Source organism: Ascaphus truei, chromosome 19 (assembly GCF_040206685.1).
Source record: "Ascaphus truei isolate aAscTru1 chromosome 19, aAscTru1.hap1, whole genome shotgun sequence".
Classification (NCBI taxonomy): Eukaryota; Metazoa; Chordata; class Amphibia; order Anura; family Ascaphidae; genus Ascaphus; species Ascaphus truei.
This window is the reverse complement of record NC_134501.1, coordinates 20404141-20417315: the sequence shown is the minus strand read 5'-3', so window position 1 is coordinate 20417315 and position 13175 is coordinate 20404141. Positions and strand designations below refer to the sequence as shown.

General features: G+C 61.4%; 1 protein-coding gene across 1 annotated transcript in view; it reads left to right on the top strand.

Annotated features, from left to right (window-relative positions):
* The first annotated feature begins 234 nt into the window (after positions 1-234).
* The window catches only part of SLC22A31 (solute carrier family 22 member 31), a 34917-nt gene continuing 21976 nt past the window's right edge, over positions 235-13175 (top strand). The window contains 3 exon segments of the mRNA XM_075576810.1: positions 235-1137; positions 4783-4886; positions 5949-6103. Of these exon segments, the coding sequence (XP_075432925.1) occupies positions 892-1137; positions 4783-4886; positions 5949-6103 (505 nt within the window). The 5' untranslated portion in view covers positions 235-891.

Genomic DNA, 13175 nt, shown 5'->3' with positions numbered 1-13175 from the left:
AGGTGAATTTAAATAAAAAAAAGTATCTGATACTAAAGAACTGATTTATTTTATATATATATAATAAAAAAAATGTTGCAGGGATTGCGCCTTTAAAACAGTGTGACCGTGCGCCTGCGCCTGCGCCAGTGTACGGGGGAAATATTCTGTAGGAGAAAGTGGTGAAGCCACAGAACCCGCCAGGAATGTGAGGCAATTACCCTGCCACGGTATTACCCCGTCACTGGAGAAGAGGGCAATTACCCTGCCACGGTACTACCCCCTCACTGCCAGGGGCACGTCACTGGAGGAGAGTGGGCAGCTTGCCCACCACGGTACTACCCCCTCACTGCCAGGGGCACGTCTCTGGAGGAGGGAGCAATTACTCTGCCACTGTATTACCACCCTCACTGCCAGGGGCACGTCACTGGAGGAGAGAGCAGTTACCCTGCCACGGTATTACCCCCTCACTGCACATGGGGTGGGGTAAGCAGGACACACACGTGGCAGTGTGGTGCCTGGGTGTCTGTGACACCAGCAGCGACCTAAGTGACAATTCTCCCCATGAAACATTAACCCCTCACAGAGCAATACAAGGAGTGGCAGCAAGGGGTTAAATCATTTGGCAACAAACGAATCCCCCCCCTCCTCCTCCTCCTCCTCCCAAGGGAGCAGCAGAGTATACAGACAGGCGGGGGCACCTGTGAGTGGTAATAAGTATCACCCTGTGTTACCTGGCAGTGTAGGGGTTAGTCAGGAGGAGCCACCCCTGGGAGAGGTGTGACCCTCCCCCCTCCCCCGTCTCCTGTCCCCGGCCTCTCCGCTCTCACTCCCCCCGGTCTCCTCACTCCCCCCTGTCCCTCCCCGGTCTCTCCTCACTCTCTCTCTCCCCCCTCTCCTTTTCCTCCCCCCATGGACTTTGACGGGCGCCTGTGGCCCCTGGCGGGCGGTTTCGGGCGCTACACCCGGCTCGTGGCCGCCGCCTCCTGGTTGCCCAATGTGGCCCTGGCGCTGGGTTTCTTCTCCGAGCTCCTGTACACGGCGGCCCCGGGGGGACCCTGCGGGGGCAACAACACCGGGGCAACTCTGAGCAACTGCACCGAGAACTGCTCCCACTCTCTGTCCCAGGGCTGGCTGCACAACAACATCGTCACACAGGTGAGGGGGTAAGAGGAGTGACAGCTGGGGCAGTGAGGGAGGGGTTAAGAGAAGTGACAGCTGGGGCAGTAAGGAGGGGGGGTTAAGAGAAGTGACAGCTGGGACAGTAAGGGGGGTAAGAGGAGTGACAGCCGGGACAGTAAGGGGGGTAAGAGGAGTGACAGCTGGGGTAGTAAGGGGGGGGTTAAGAGAAGTGACAGCTGGGACAGTAAGGGGGGTAAGAGGAGTGACAGCTAGGGCAGTAAGGGGGGGTTAAGAGAAGTGACAGCTGGGGCAGTAAGGGGGGGGGTTAAGAGGAGTGACAGCTGGGGCAGTAAGGGGGGGTTAAGAGGAGTGACAGTTGGGGCAGTAATGGGGGGGTTAAGAGGAGTGACAGTTGGGGCAGTAATGGGGGGGTAAGAGGAGTGACAGCTGGGGCTGTAAAGGGGGTAAGAGGAGTGACAGCTGGGGCAGTAAGAGGGGGGGTTAAGAGGAGTGACAGTTGGGGCAGTAATGGGGGGGTAAGAGGAGTGACAGCTGGGACAGTAAGGGGGGTAAGAGGAGTGACAGCTGGGGCAGTAAGGAGGGTAAGAGAAGTGACAGCTGGGGGGGTAAGAGGAGTGACAACTGGGGCAGTAAGGGGGGTAAGAGTAGTGACAGCTGGGCAGTAAGAGGAGTGACAGCTGGGGCGGTAAGAAGAGTGACAGCTGGGGCAGTAAGGGGAGAGGGTAAGTGGAGTGACAGCTGGGGCTGTAAGGGGGGGAGGGTAAGAGGTGACAGGTGGGGCAGTAAGATGGGGTAAGAGGAGTGACAGCTGGGGCAGTAAGAGGGGGTAAGAGGCATGACAGCTGGGGCAGTAAGGGGGGCAGGGTAAGAGGAGTGACAGCTGGGGCAGTAAGATGGGGTAAGAGGAGTGACAGCTGGGGCAGTAAGATGGGAAAAAGTTGCACCTATTAGTGGATTAAAAGTAACAGCTGGGGGTGTGATTATTCTGAATGTATGAGATTTATAGAATGTGTATAACAAACCTCTCTGTATAATCAGTAAACACATTAGTGGTACTGAGTATCATCACACGTAGAAGGGGTAATGAGCGCAGTGGCAGGAGACGCGGATTGGCGCCTGACCCTCAATTATCCAAATCCGTGGGAACCGTGGCTTCTACACCAAAACGTGTCTTCATCCGTGAGACCCCCCTGAGCGCTGTACCCCCTAATCACACAGCATGCTGGGGTCCCCCACTGCAGCCGGGGACTCTGGCTAATGCAATGCGAAGGAGCATTGAACCCCCACTAACGAGAGAGGTGACACCTGTGTTTTACTAATTATATTGAATACTCAAAACTGGGGTGTAGCCTTAAAACAACAGGTCAGGTTTTCAGGATATCCCCGCTTCAGCACAGATGGTTCATTCAGAGACTGAGCCTCTAATTGAGCCACCTGTGCTGAAGCGGGGATATCCTGAAAATCTGACCTGTTTGGGGGGGCGAGTACTTGAGGACAGGAGTTGAGCGCCCCTGAGTTAGGAGACCCCCACAGAACCGGCTATAGAGGGGCTTCCGAGGCTGGGTTATTTGCTGCTTTTCTCTCCACTCTGAGTCACAACTATTCCTGTGTGAGATTTCATACCCAGGCGTGAAACAGGGGGAGAGGAATCCCACCCTGCCCAGGGGAAGTACTCGCAGTGACCAACACTCTCCCCCCCATCCCACCCTGCCCCCCCCCCCCATCCCACCCTGCCCCCCCCCCCCATCCCACCCTGCCCCCCCCATCCCACCCGGCCCAAGGTAAGTACTTGCAGTGACCAACGCTCTCCCTCCCCCCAATCCCACCCTGCCCAGGAGAAGTACTCGCAGTGACCAACGCTCTCCCTCCCCCCAATCCCACCCTGCCCAGGTGAAGTACTCGCGGTGACCAACGCTCTCCCTTCCCCCCCCCCAATTCCACCCTGCCCATGAGAAGTACTCGCAGTGACCAATGCTCTCCCCCTTCCCCCCCCCCCCCCAATCCCACCCTGCCCAGGAGAAGTACTCGCAGTGACCAATGCTCTCCCCCCCCCCCCCCAATCCCACCCTGCCCAGGAGAAGTAAACGCAGTGACCAATGCTCTCCCCCCCCCCAATCCCACCCTGCCCAGGAGAAGTACTCGCAGTGACCAACACTCTCCCTCCCCCCCATCCCACCCTGCCCAAGGTAAGTACTCGCACTGACCAACGCTCTCCCTCCCCCCAATCCCACCCTGCCCATGAGAAGTACTCGCAGTGACCAATGCTCTCACCCCCCCCCCCCAATCCCACCCTGCCCAGGAGAAGTAAACGCAGTGACCAACACTCCCTCCCCCCCCCATCCCACCCTGCCCAAGGTAAGTACTCGCACTGACCAACGCTCTCCCTCCCCCCAATCCCACCCTGCCCATGAGAAGTACTCGCAGTGACCAATGCTCTCACCCCCCCCCCCCCCAATCCCACCCTGCCCAGGAGAAGTAAACGCAGTGACCAACACTCCCTCCCCCCCCATCCCACCCTGCCCAAGGTAAGTACTCGCACTGACCAACGCTCTCCCTCCCCCCAATCCCACCCTGCCCAGGTGAAGTACTCGCAGTGACCAATGCTCTCCCTTCCCCTCCCCCCCCCCCCCAATTCCACCCTGCCCATGAGAAGTACTCGCAGTGACCAATGCTCTCCCCCTTCCTCCCCCCCCAATCCCACCCTGCCCAGGAGAAGTACTCGCAGTGACCAATGCTCTCCCCCCCCCCCCAATCCCAGCCTGCCCAGGAGAAGTACTCGCAGTGACCAATGCTCTCCCCCCCCCCCCAATCCCAGCCTGCCCAGGAGAAGTACTCGCAATGACCAACACTCTCCCCCTGCCCCCCAATCCCGAGCGCTGGACTCACACGGCCACGTGTATTTCATTCACGGAGAAGGACGAGTTGGGGGGCCGGGGGGCTCTGACATTCGGTCAGCTTCACTTAGCGATGTCACTACCCTCACTCCAGTGCTCACAATGCATGTTCTGCACCTGCCCCAACAGCTGACAATCTATACTCCGGTTAGTGGTTCTTCCTCCTATCCATCCCTGGTTAGAAGATGCCCCATCCTCCTTCCCCTCACTGTTTGGTAAAATTGTGTGTCCCCATCATAGTGGGGGCCCCCAGAATCAATCTGTATCTGTGCACCTTTAGGACAACGCCCCCCTATCCTCGTCCCCCCTATCCTCGTCCCCCTATCCTCGCCCCCCTATCCTCGCCCCCTATCCTTGCCCCTCCCTATCCTCGCCCCTCCCTATCCTCGCCCCTCCCTATCCTCGCCCCCCCTATCCCCGCCCCCCCTATCCTCGCCCCCCCTATCCTCGCCCCCCCTATCCTCGCCCCCCCTATCCTCGCCCCCCTATCCTCGCCCCCCCCCTATCCTCGCCCCCCCCTATCCTTGCCCCCCCTATCCTGCCCCCCCATCCACGCCCCCCCTATCCTCGCCCCCCCTATCATCGCCCCCCCTATCCTCGCCCCCCCCTATCCACGCCCCCCTATCCACCCCCTCCTATCCTCGCCCCCCCTATCCTCGCCCCCCCCTATCCTCGCCCCCCCCTATCCTCGCGCCCCCCTATCCTCGCTCCTCTGTCCACGCCCCCCCTATCCTCGCCCCTGATCACACTATTGTTCTCTTGACAGTGGGACTTAGCCTGTGGCAGTCAGTGGAAGGTGCCCCTGGAACAGATCTGCTACCTGATTGGCTGGCTTGTAGGTTACATCATCTTCGGATGTATCTGTGACAGGTAGGAGCCTCCTGCTGAGGGTCTGAGCCTGGTAACCTCTAGGACTCGTCATCTCAGGCTTGGGTGCAGGGATACTGTGCCTGACACCTCTAGGACTGGTCAGCTCCTGGTTGGGAAGCAGGGATAGTGAGGATGACACCTCTAGGACTGGCCAGGCCCGGGTTGGGGGGCAGGGATAGTGAGCCTGACACCCCTAGGACTGGCCAGCCCCGGGTTGGGGAGCAGGGATAGTGAGCCTGACACCCCTAGGACTGGCCAGCCCCGGGTTGGGGAGCAGGGATAGTGAGCCTGACACCCCTAGGACTGGTCAGCCCCGGGTTGGGAAGCAGGGATAATGAGGATGACACCTCTAGGACTGGCCAGGCCCGGGTTGGGGAGCAGGGATAGTGAGCCTGACACCCCTAGGACTGGCCAGCCCCGGGTTGGGGAGCAGGGATAGTGAGCCTGACACCCCTAGGACTGGTCAGCCCCGGGTTGGGGGGCAGGGATAGTGAGCCTGACACCCCTAGGACTGGCCAGCCCCGGGTTGGGGGGCAGGGATAGTGAGCCTGACACCCCTAGGACTGGCCAGCCCGGGTTGGGGGGCAGGGATAGTGAGCCTGACACCCCTAGGACTGGTCAGCCCCGGGTTGGGGGGCAGGGATAGTGAGCCTGACACCCCTAGGACTGGCCAGCCCCGGGTTGGGGAGCAGGGATAGTGAGCCTGACACCCCTAGGACTGGCCAGACCCGGGTTGGGGGGCAGGGATAGTGAGCTTGACACCCCTAGGACTGGCCAGCCCTGGGTTGGGGGGCAGGGATAGTGAGCTTGACACCCCTAGGACTGGCCAGCCCTGGGTTGGGGGGCAGGGATAGTGAGCTTGACACCCCTAGGACTGGCCAGCCCTGGGTTGGGGGGCAGGGATAGTGAGCTTGACACCCCTAGGACTGGCCAGCCCCGGGTTGGGGGGCAGGGATAGTGAGCTTGACACCCCTAGGACTGGCCAGCCCTGGGTTGGGGGGCAGGGATAGTGAGCTTGACACCCCTAGGACTGGGCCCCTCATTGGTCTTTTTGTCCCACAGATTGGGGCGGCGTGCTGCGTTCATCGGAGCCCTGGTGCTAGCTCTGCCCCTGGGGGTGGCCGTGCCCTTCTCACCCGGGTACTTCACCTTCCTGCCCCTGCGAGCCGGGTTTGGGGCAACTCTGGCAGGGATGTTTCTCTCATTCTACATCGCGCGTGAGTTTACTTACACATACACTCACACACACTCACACACACTCACACACACACTCACTCTCACTCACACACACTCTCACTCACTCACACACACTGTGTGCAGCCTGAGAGGGGCGCTATTACCCTGATAATCTCTCGCTGTCGCTCTTTCTCGCTGTCTCTCTCTCTCTCTTTCTCGCTGTCTCTCTCTCTCTTTCTCGCTGTCTCTCTCTCTCTTTCTCGCTGTCTCTCTCTCTTTCTCGCTGTCTCTCTCTCTCTCTTTCTCGCTGTCTCTCTCTCTCTCTTTCTCTCTCTCTCTCTCGCTGTCTCGCTGTCTCTCTCTGTGTGTGTCTCTCTCTCCCTCTCGCTCTGTGTGTGTCTCTCTCTTTCTCTCTCGCTCTGTGTGTGTCTCCTCTCCCCCCTCCCAAGTCCCTGTGTTATTTGCCCTGGGTGGTGCAGTTTCCTGGTGACGTTGCTCTGTTTGCCAGATCTTGACTGGGACATTGTGACCAAAAACTGAAGGGGGGGGGAGGAGCGCTCCACCCCCCCCCCCAGACGCTTGCCTGGTCCCCCCCCCCTGACGCTCGCCTGTGTGTGTGTTTCCCTGACGCTCGCCCTGTGTGTGTCCCTGACGCTCGCCCTGTGTGTGTTGCTCGCCCTGTGTGTGTCGTCCCCCCTGACGCTCGCCCTGTGTGTGTCGTCCCCCCTGACTCTCACCCTGTGTGTGTTGCTCGCCCTGTGTGTGTTGCTCGCCCTGTGTGTGTCGTCCCCCCTGACGCTCGCCCTGTGTGTGTGTGTATGTGTCCCTGACGCTCGCCCTGTGTGTGTGTGTATGTGTCCCTGGCGCTCGCCCTGTGTGTGTGTGTATGTGTCCCTGACGCTCGCCTGTGTGTGTGTGTATGTGTCCCTGACGCTCGCCCTGTGTGTGTGTGTATGTGTCCCTGACGCTCGCCCTGTGTGTGTGTGTATGTGTCCCTGACGCTCGCCCTGTGTGTGTGTGTATGTGTCCCTGACGCTCGCCCTGTGTGTGTGTGTATGTGTCCCTGACGCTCGCCCTGTGTGTGTGTGTGTATGTGTCCCTGACGCTCGCCCTGTGTGTGTGTGTGTATGTGTCCCTGACGCTCGCCCTGTGTGTGTGTGTGTATGTGTCCCTGACGCTCGCCCTGTGTGTGTGTGTGTATGTGTCCCTGACGCTCGCCCTGTGTGTGTGTGTGTATGTGTCCCTGACGCTCGCCCTGTGTGTGTGTGTGTATGTGTCCCTGACGCTCGCCCTGTGTGTGTTTCCCTGACCCTCGCCCTGTGTGTGTTTCCCTGACGCTCGCCCTGTGTGTGTTTCCCTGACGCTCGCCCTGTGTGTGTTTCCCTGACGCTCGCCCTGTGTGTGTTTCCCTGACCCTCGCCCTGTGTGTGTCCCTGACGCTCGCCCTGTGTGTGTTTCCCTGACGCTCGCCCTGTGTGTGTGTCCCTGACGCTCGCCCTGTGTGTGTGTCCCTGACGCTCGCCCTGTGTGTGTGTCCCTGACGCTCGCCCTGTGTGTTTCCCTGACGCTCGCCCTGTGTGTGTGTCCCTGACACTCGCCCTGTGTGTGTGTCCCTGACGCTCGCCCTGTGTGTGTGTCCCTGACGCTCGCCCTGTGTGTGTGTCCCTGACGCTCGCCCTGTGTGTGTGTCCCTGACCCTCGCCCTGTGTGTGTCCCTGACGCTCGCCCTGTGTGTGTGTCCCTGACACTCGCCCTGTGTGTGTGTCCCTGACGCTCGCCCTGTGTGTGTCCCTGACACTCGCCCTGTGTGTGTGTCCCTGACGCTCGCCCTGTGTGTGTGTCCCTGACACTCGCCCTGTGTGTGTGTCCCTGACGCTCGCCCTGTGTGTGTGTGTGTATGTTTCCCTGACCCTCGCCCTGTGTGTGTTTCCCTGACGCTCGCCTGTGTGTGTGTCCCTGACGCTCGCCCTGTGTGTGTGTCCCTGACGCTCGCCCTGTGTGTGTGTCCCTGACGCTCGCCCTGTGTGTGTGTCCCTGACGCTCGCCCTGTGTGTGTGTCCCTGACGCTCGCCCTGTGTGTGTGTCCCTGACCCTCGCCCTGTGTGTGTTTCCCTGACGCTCGCCCTGTGTGTGTGTCCCTGACGCTCGCCCTGTGTGTGTTTCCCTGACGCTCGCCCTGTGTGTGTGTCCCTGACGCTCCCCCTGTGTGTGTGTCCCTGACGCTCGCCCTGTGTGTGTCCCTGACGCTCGCCCTGTGTGTGTTTCCCTGACCCTCGCCCTGTGTGTGTTTCCCTGACGCTCGCCCTGTGTGTGTCCCTGACGCTCGCCCTGTGTGTGTGTCCCTGACGCTCGCCCTGTGTGTGTTTCCCTGACCCTCGCCCTGTGTGTGTTTCCCTGACGCTCGCCCTGTGTGTGTGTCCCTGACCCTCGCCCTGTGTGTGTGTCCCTGATGCTCGCCCTGTGTGTGTCCCTGACGCTCGCCCTGTGTGTGTGTCCCTGACACTCGCCCTGTGTGTGTGTCCCTGACGCTCGCTCTGTGTGTGTGTGTCCCTGACACTCGCCCTGTGTGTGTGTCCCTGACGCTCGCCCTGTGTGTGTGTCCCTGACGCTCGCCCTGTGTGTGTGTCCCTGACGCTCGCTCTGTGTGTGTGTCCCTGACGCTCGCCCTGTGTGTGTGTGTCCCTGACGCTCGCCCTGTGTGTGTGTCCCTGACGCTCGCCCTGTGTGTGTGTCCCTGACCCTCGCCCTGTGTGTGTCCCTGACGCTCGCCCTGTGTGTGTGTCCCTGACGCTCGCCCTGTGTGTGTGTCCCTGACACTCGCCCTGTGTGTGTGTCCCTGACGCTCGCCCTGTGTGTGTCCCTGACGCTCGCCCTGTGTGTGTGTCCCTGACCCTCGCCCTGTGTGTGTCCCTGACGCTCGCCCTGTGTGTGTGTCCCTGACGCTCGCCCTGTGTGTGTCCCTGACACTCGCCCTGTGTGTGTGTCCCTGACGCTCGCCCTGTGTGTGTGTCCCTGACACTCGCCCTGTGTGTGTGTCCCTGACGCTCGCCCTGTGTGTGTGTGTGTATGTGTCCCTGACGCTCGCCCTGTGTGTGTGTGTGTGTGTGTGTGTGTGTATGTGTCCCTGACGCTCGCCCTGTGTGTGTGTGTGTATGTTTCCCTGACGCTCGCCCTGTGTGTGTTTCCCTGACGCTCGCCCTGTGTGTGTGTCCCTGACGCTCGCCCTGTGTGTGTTTCCCTGACACTCGCCCTGTGTGTGTATGTTTCCCTGACACTCGCCCTGTGTGTGTTTCCCTGACGCTCGCCCTGTGTGTGTGTCCCTGACGCTCGCCCCTGTGTGTGTGTCCCTGACGCTCGCCCTGTGTGTGTGTCCCTGACGCTCGCCCTGTGTGTGTGTCCCTGACGCTCGCCCTGTGTGTGTGTCCCTGACACTCGCCCTGTGTGTGTGTCCCTGACGCTCGCCCTGTGTGTGTTTCCCTGACGCTCGCCCTGTGTGTGTGTCCCTGACACTCGCCCTGTGTGTGTCCCTGACGCTCGCCCTGTGTGTGTGTCCCTGACGCTCGCCCTGTGTGTGTGTCCCTGACGCTCGCTCTGTGTGTGTGTCCCTGACGCTCGCCCTGTGTGTGTCCCTGACGCTCGCCCTGTGTGTGTGTCCCTGACACTCGCCCTGTGTGTGTGTCCCTGACACTCGCCCTGTGTGTGTGTCCCTGACACTCGCCCTGTGTGTGTGTCCCTGACGCTCGCCCTGTGTGTGTGTCCCTGACACTCGCCCTGTGTGTGTGTCCCCTGACGCTCGCCCTGTGTGTGTCCCTGACGCTCGCCCTGTGTGTGTGTCCCTGACCCTCGCCCTGTGTGTGTCCCTGACGCTCGCCCTGTGTGTGTGTCCCTGACGCTCGCCCTGTGTGTGTCCCTGACACTCGCCCTGTGTGTGTGTCCCTGACGCTCGCCCTGTGTGTGTGTCCCTGACACTCGCCCTGTGTGTGTGTCCCTGACGCTCGCCCTGTGTGTGTGTGTGTATGTGTCCCTGACGCTCGCCCTGTGTGTGTGTGTGTGTGTGTGTATGTGTCCCTGACGCTCGCCCTGTGTGTGTGTGTGTATGTTTCCCTGACGCTCGCCCTGTGTGTGTTTCCCTGACGCTCGCCCTGTGTGTGTGTCCCTGACGCTCGCCCTGTGTGTGTTTCCCTGACACTCGCCCTGTGTGTGTATGTTTCCCTGACACTCGCCCTGTGTGTGTTTCCCTGACGCTCGCCCTGTGTGTGTGTCCCTGACGCTCGCCCTGTGTGTGTGTCCCTGACGCTCGCCCTGTGTGTGTGTCCCTGACGCTCGCCCTGTGTGTGTGTCCCTGACGCTCGCCCTGTGTGTGTGTCCCTGACACTCGCCCTGTGTGTGTGTCCCTGACGCTCGCCCTGTGTGTGTTTCCCTGACGCTCGCCCTGTGTGTGTGTCCCTGACACTCGCCCTGTGTGTGTCCCTGACGCTCGCCCTGTGTGTGTGTCCCTGACGCTCGCCCTGTGTGTGTGTCCCTGACGCTCGCTCTGTGTGTGTGTCCCTGACGCTCGCCCTGTGTGTGTCCCTGACGCTCGCCCTGTGTGTGTGTCCCTGACACTCGCCCTGTGTGTGTGTCCCTGACACTCGCCCTGTGTGTGTGTCCCTGACGCTTCGCCCTGTGTGTGTGTCCCTGACGCTCGCCCTGTGTGTGTGTCCCTGACACTCGCCCTGTGTGTGTGTCCCTGACGCTCGCTCTGTGTGTGTCCCTGACGCTCGCTCTGTGTGTGTCCCTGACGCTCGCTGTGTGTGTCCCTGACGCTCGCTGTGTGTGTCCTTGACGCTTGCCCGGTGCTGCCCCACTTGGTGCCGCCCCCCCACTACGCTCGCCCTGTGCCCCCTTGCAGGGTTGGAGCTCTGTTCCCCGAGTCACCGGCTCATGGTGACGATGATTGGCGGGTTTTTCTGGGTCGCCGGGGAGCTGCTGTTACCCGGTGCGGCGGTTCTGTGTAGGGACTGGAGGATCCTACACTCGCCCTGTGTGTGTTTCCCTGACGCTCGCCCTGTGTGTGTGTCCCTGACGCTCGCCCTGTGTGTGTGTCCCTGACGCTCGCCCTGTGTGTGTTTCCCTGACGCTCGCCCTGTGTGTGTGTCCCTGACGCTCGCCCTGTGTGTGTGTCCCTGACGCTCGCCCTGTGTGTGTCCCTGACGCTCGCCCTGTGTGTGTTTCCCTGACCCTCGCCCTGTGTGTGTTTCCCTGACGCTCGCCCTGTGTGTGTCCCTGACGCTCGCCCTGTGTGTGTGTCCCTGACGCTCGCCCTGTGTGTGTTTCCCTGACCCTCGCCCTGTGTGTGTTTCCCTGACGCTCGCCCTGTGTGTGTGTCCCTGACCCTCGCCCTGTGTGTGTGTCCCTGATGCTCGCCCTGTGTGTGTCCCTGACGCTCGCCCTGTGTGTGTGTCCCTGACACTCGCCCTGTGTGTGTGTCCCTGACGCTCGCTCTGTGTGTGTGTGTCCCTGACACTCGCCCTGTGTGTGTGTCCCTGACGCTCGCCCTGTGTGTGTGTCCCTGACGCTCGCCCTGTGTGTGTGTCCCTGACGCTCGCTCTGTGTGTGTGTCCCTGACGCTCGCCCTGTGTGTGTGTGTCCCTGACGCTCGCCCTGTGTGTGTGTCCCTGACGCTCGCCCTGTGTGTGTGTCCCTGACCCTCGCCCTGTGTGTGTCCCTGACGCTCGCCCTGTGTGTGTGTCCCTGACGCTCGCCCTGTGTGTGTGTCCCTGACACTCGCCCTGTGTGTGTGTCCCTGACGCTCGCCCTGTGTGTGTCCCTGACGCTCGCCCTGTGTGTGTGTCCCTGACCCTCGCCCTGTGTGTGTCCCTGACGCTCGCCCTGTGTGTGTGTCCCTGACGCTCGCCCTGTGTGTGTCCCTGACACTCGCCCTGTGTGTGTGTCCCTGACGCTCGCCCTGTGTGTGTGTCCCTGACACTCGCCCTGTGTGTGTGTCCCTGACGCTCGCCCTGTGTGTGTGTGTGTATGTGTCCCTGACGCTCGCCCTGTGTGTGTGTGTGTGTGTGTGTGTGTATGTGTCCCTGACGCTCGCCCTGTGTGTGTGTGTGTATGTTTCCCTGACGCTCGCCCTGTGTGTGTTTCCCTGACACTCGCCCTGTGTGTGTATGTTTCCCTGACACTCGCCCTGTGTGTGTTTCCCTGACGCTCGCCCTGTGTGTGTGTCCCTGACGCTCGCCCTGTGTGTGTGTCCCTGACGCTCGCCCTGTGTGTGTGTCCCTGACGCTCGCCCTGTGTGTGTGTCCCTGACGCTCGCCCTGTGTGTGTGTCCCTGACACTCGCCCTGTGTGTGTGTCCCTGACGCTCGCCCTGTGTGTGTTTCCCTGACGCTCGCCCTGTGTGTGTGTCCCTGACACTCGCCCTGTGTGTGTCCCTGACGCTCGCCCTGTGTGTGTGTCCCTGACGCTCGCCCTGTGTGTGTGTCCCTGACGCTCGCTCTGTGTGTGTGTCCCTGACGCTCGCCCTGTGTGTGTCCCTGACGCTCGCCCTGTGTGTGTGTCCCTGACACTCGCCCTGTGTGTGTGTCCCTGACACTCGCCCTGTGTGTGTGTCCCTGACACTCGCCCTGTGTGTGTGTCCCTGACGCTCGCCCTGTGTGTGTGTCCCTGACACTCGCCCTGTGTGTGTGTCCCTGACGCTCGCTCTGTGTGTGTCCCCTGACGCTCGCTCTGTGTGTGTCCCTGACGCTCGCTGTGTGTGTCCCTGATGCTCGCTGTGTGTGTCCTTGACGCTTGCCCGGTGCTGCCCCACTTGGTGCCGCCCCCCCACTACGCTCGCCCTGTGCCCCCTTGCAGGGTTGGAGCTCTGTTCCCCGAGTCACCGGCTCATGGTGACGATGATTGGCGGGTTTTTCTGGGTCGCCGGGGAGCTGCTGTTACCCGGTGCGGCGGTTCTGTGTAGGGACTGGAGGATCCTACACTCGCCCTGTGTGTGTTTCCCTGACGCTCGCCCTGTGTGTGTGTCCCTGACGCTCGCCCTGTGTGTGTGTCCCTGACGCTCGCTCTGTGTGTGTGTCCCTGACGCTCGCCCTGTGTGTGTCCCTGACGCTCGCCCTGTGTGTGTCCC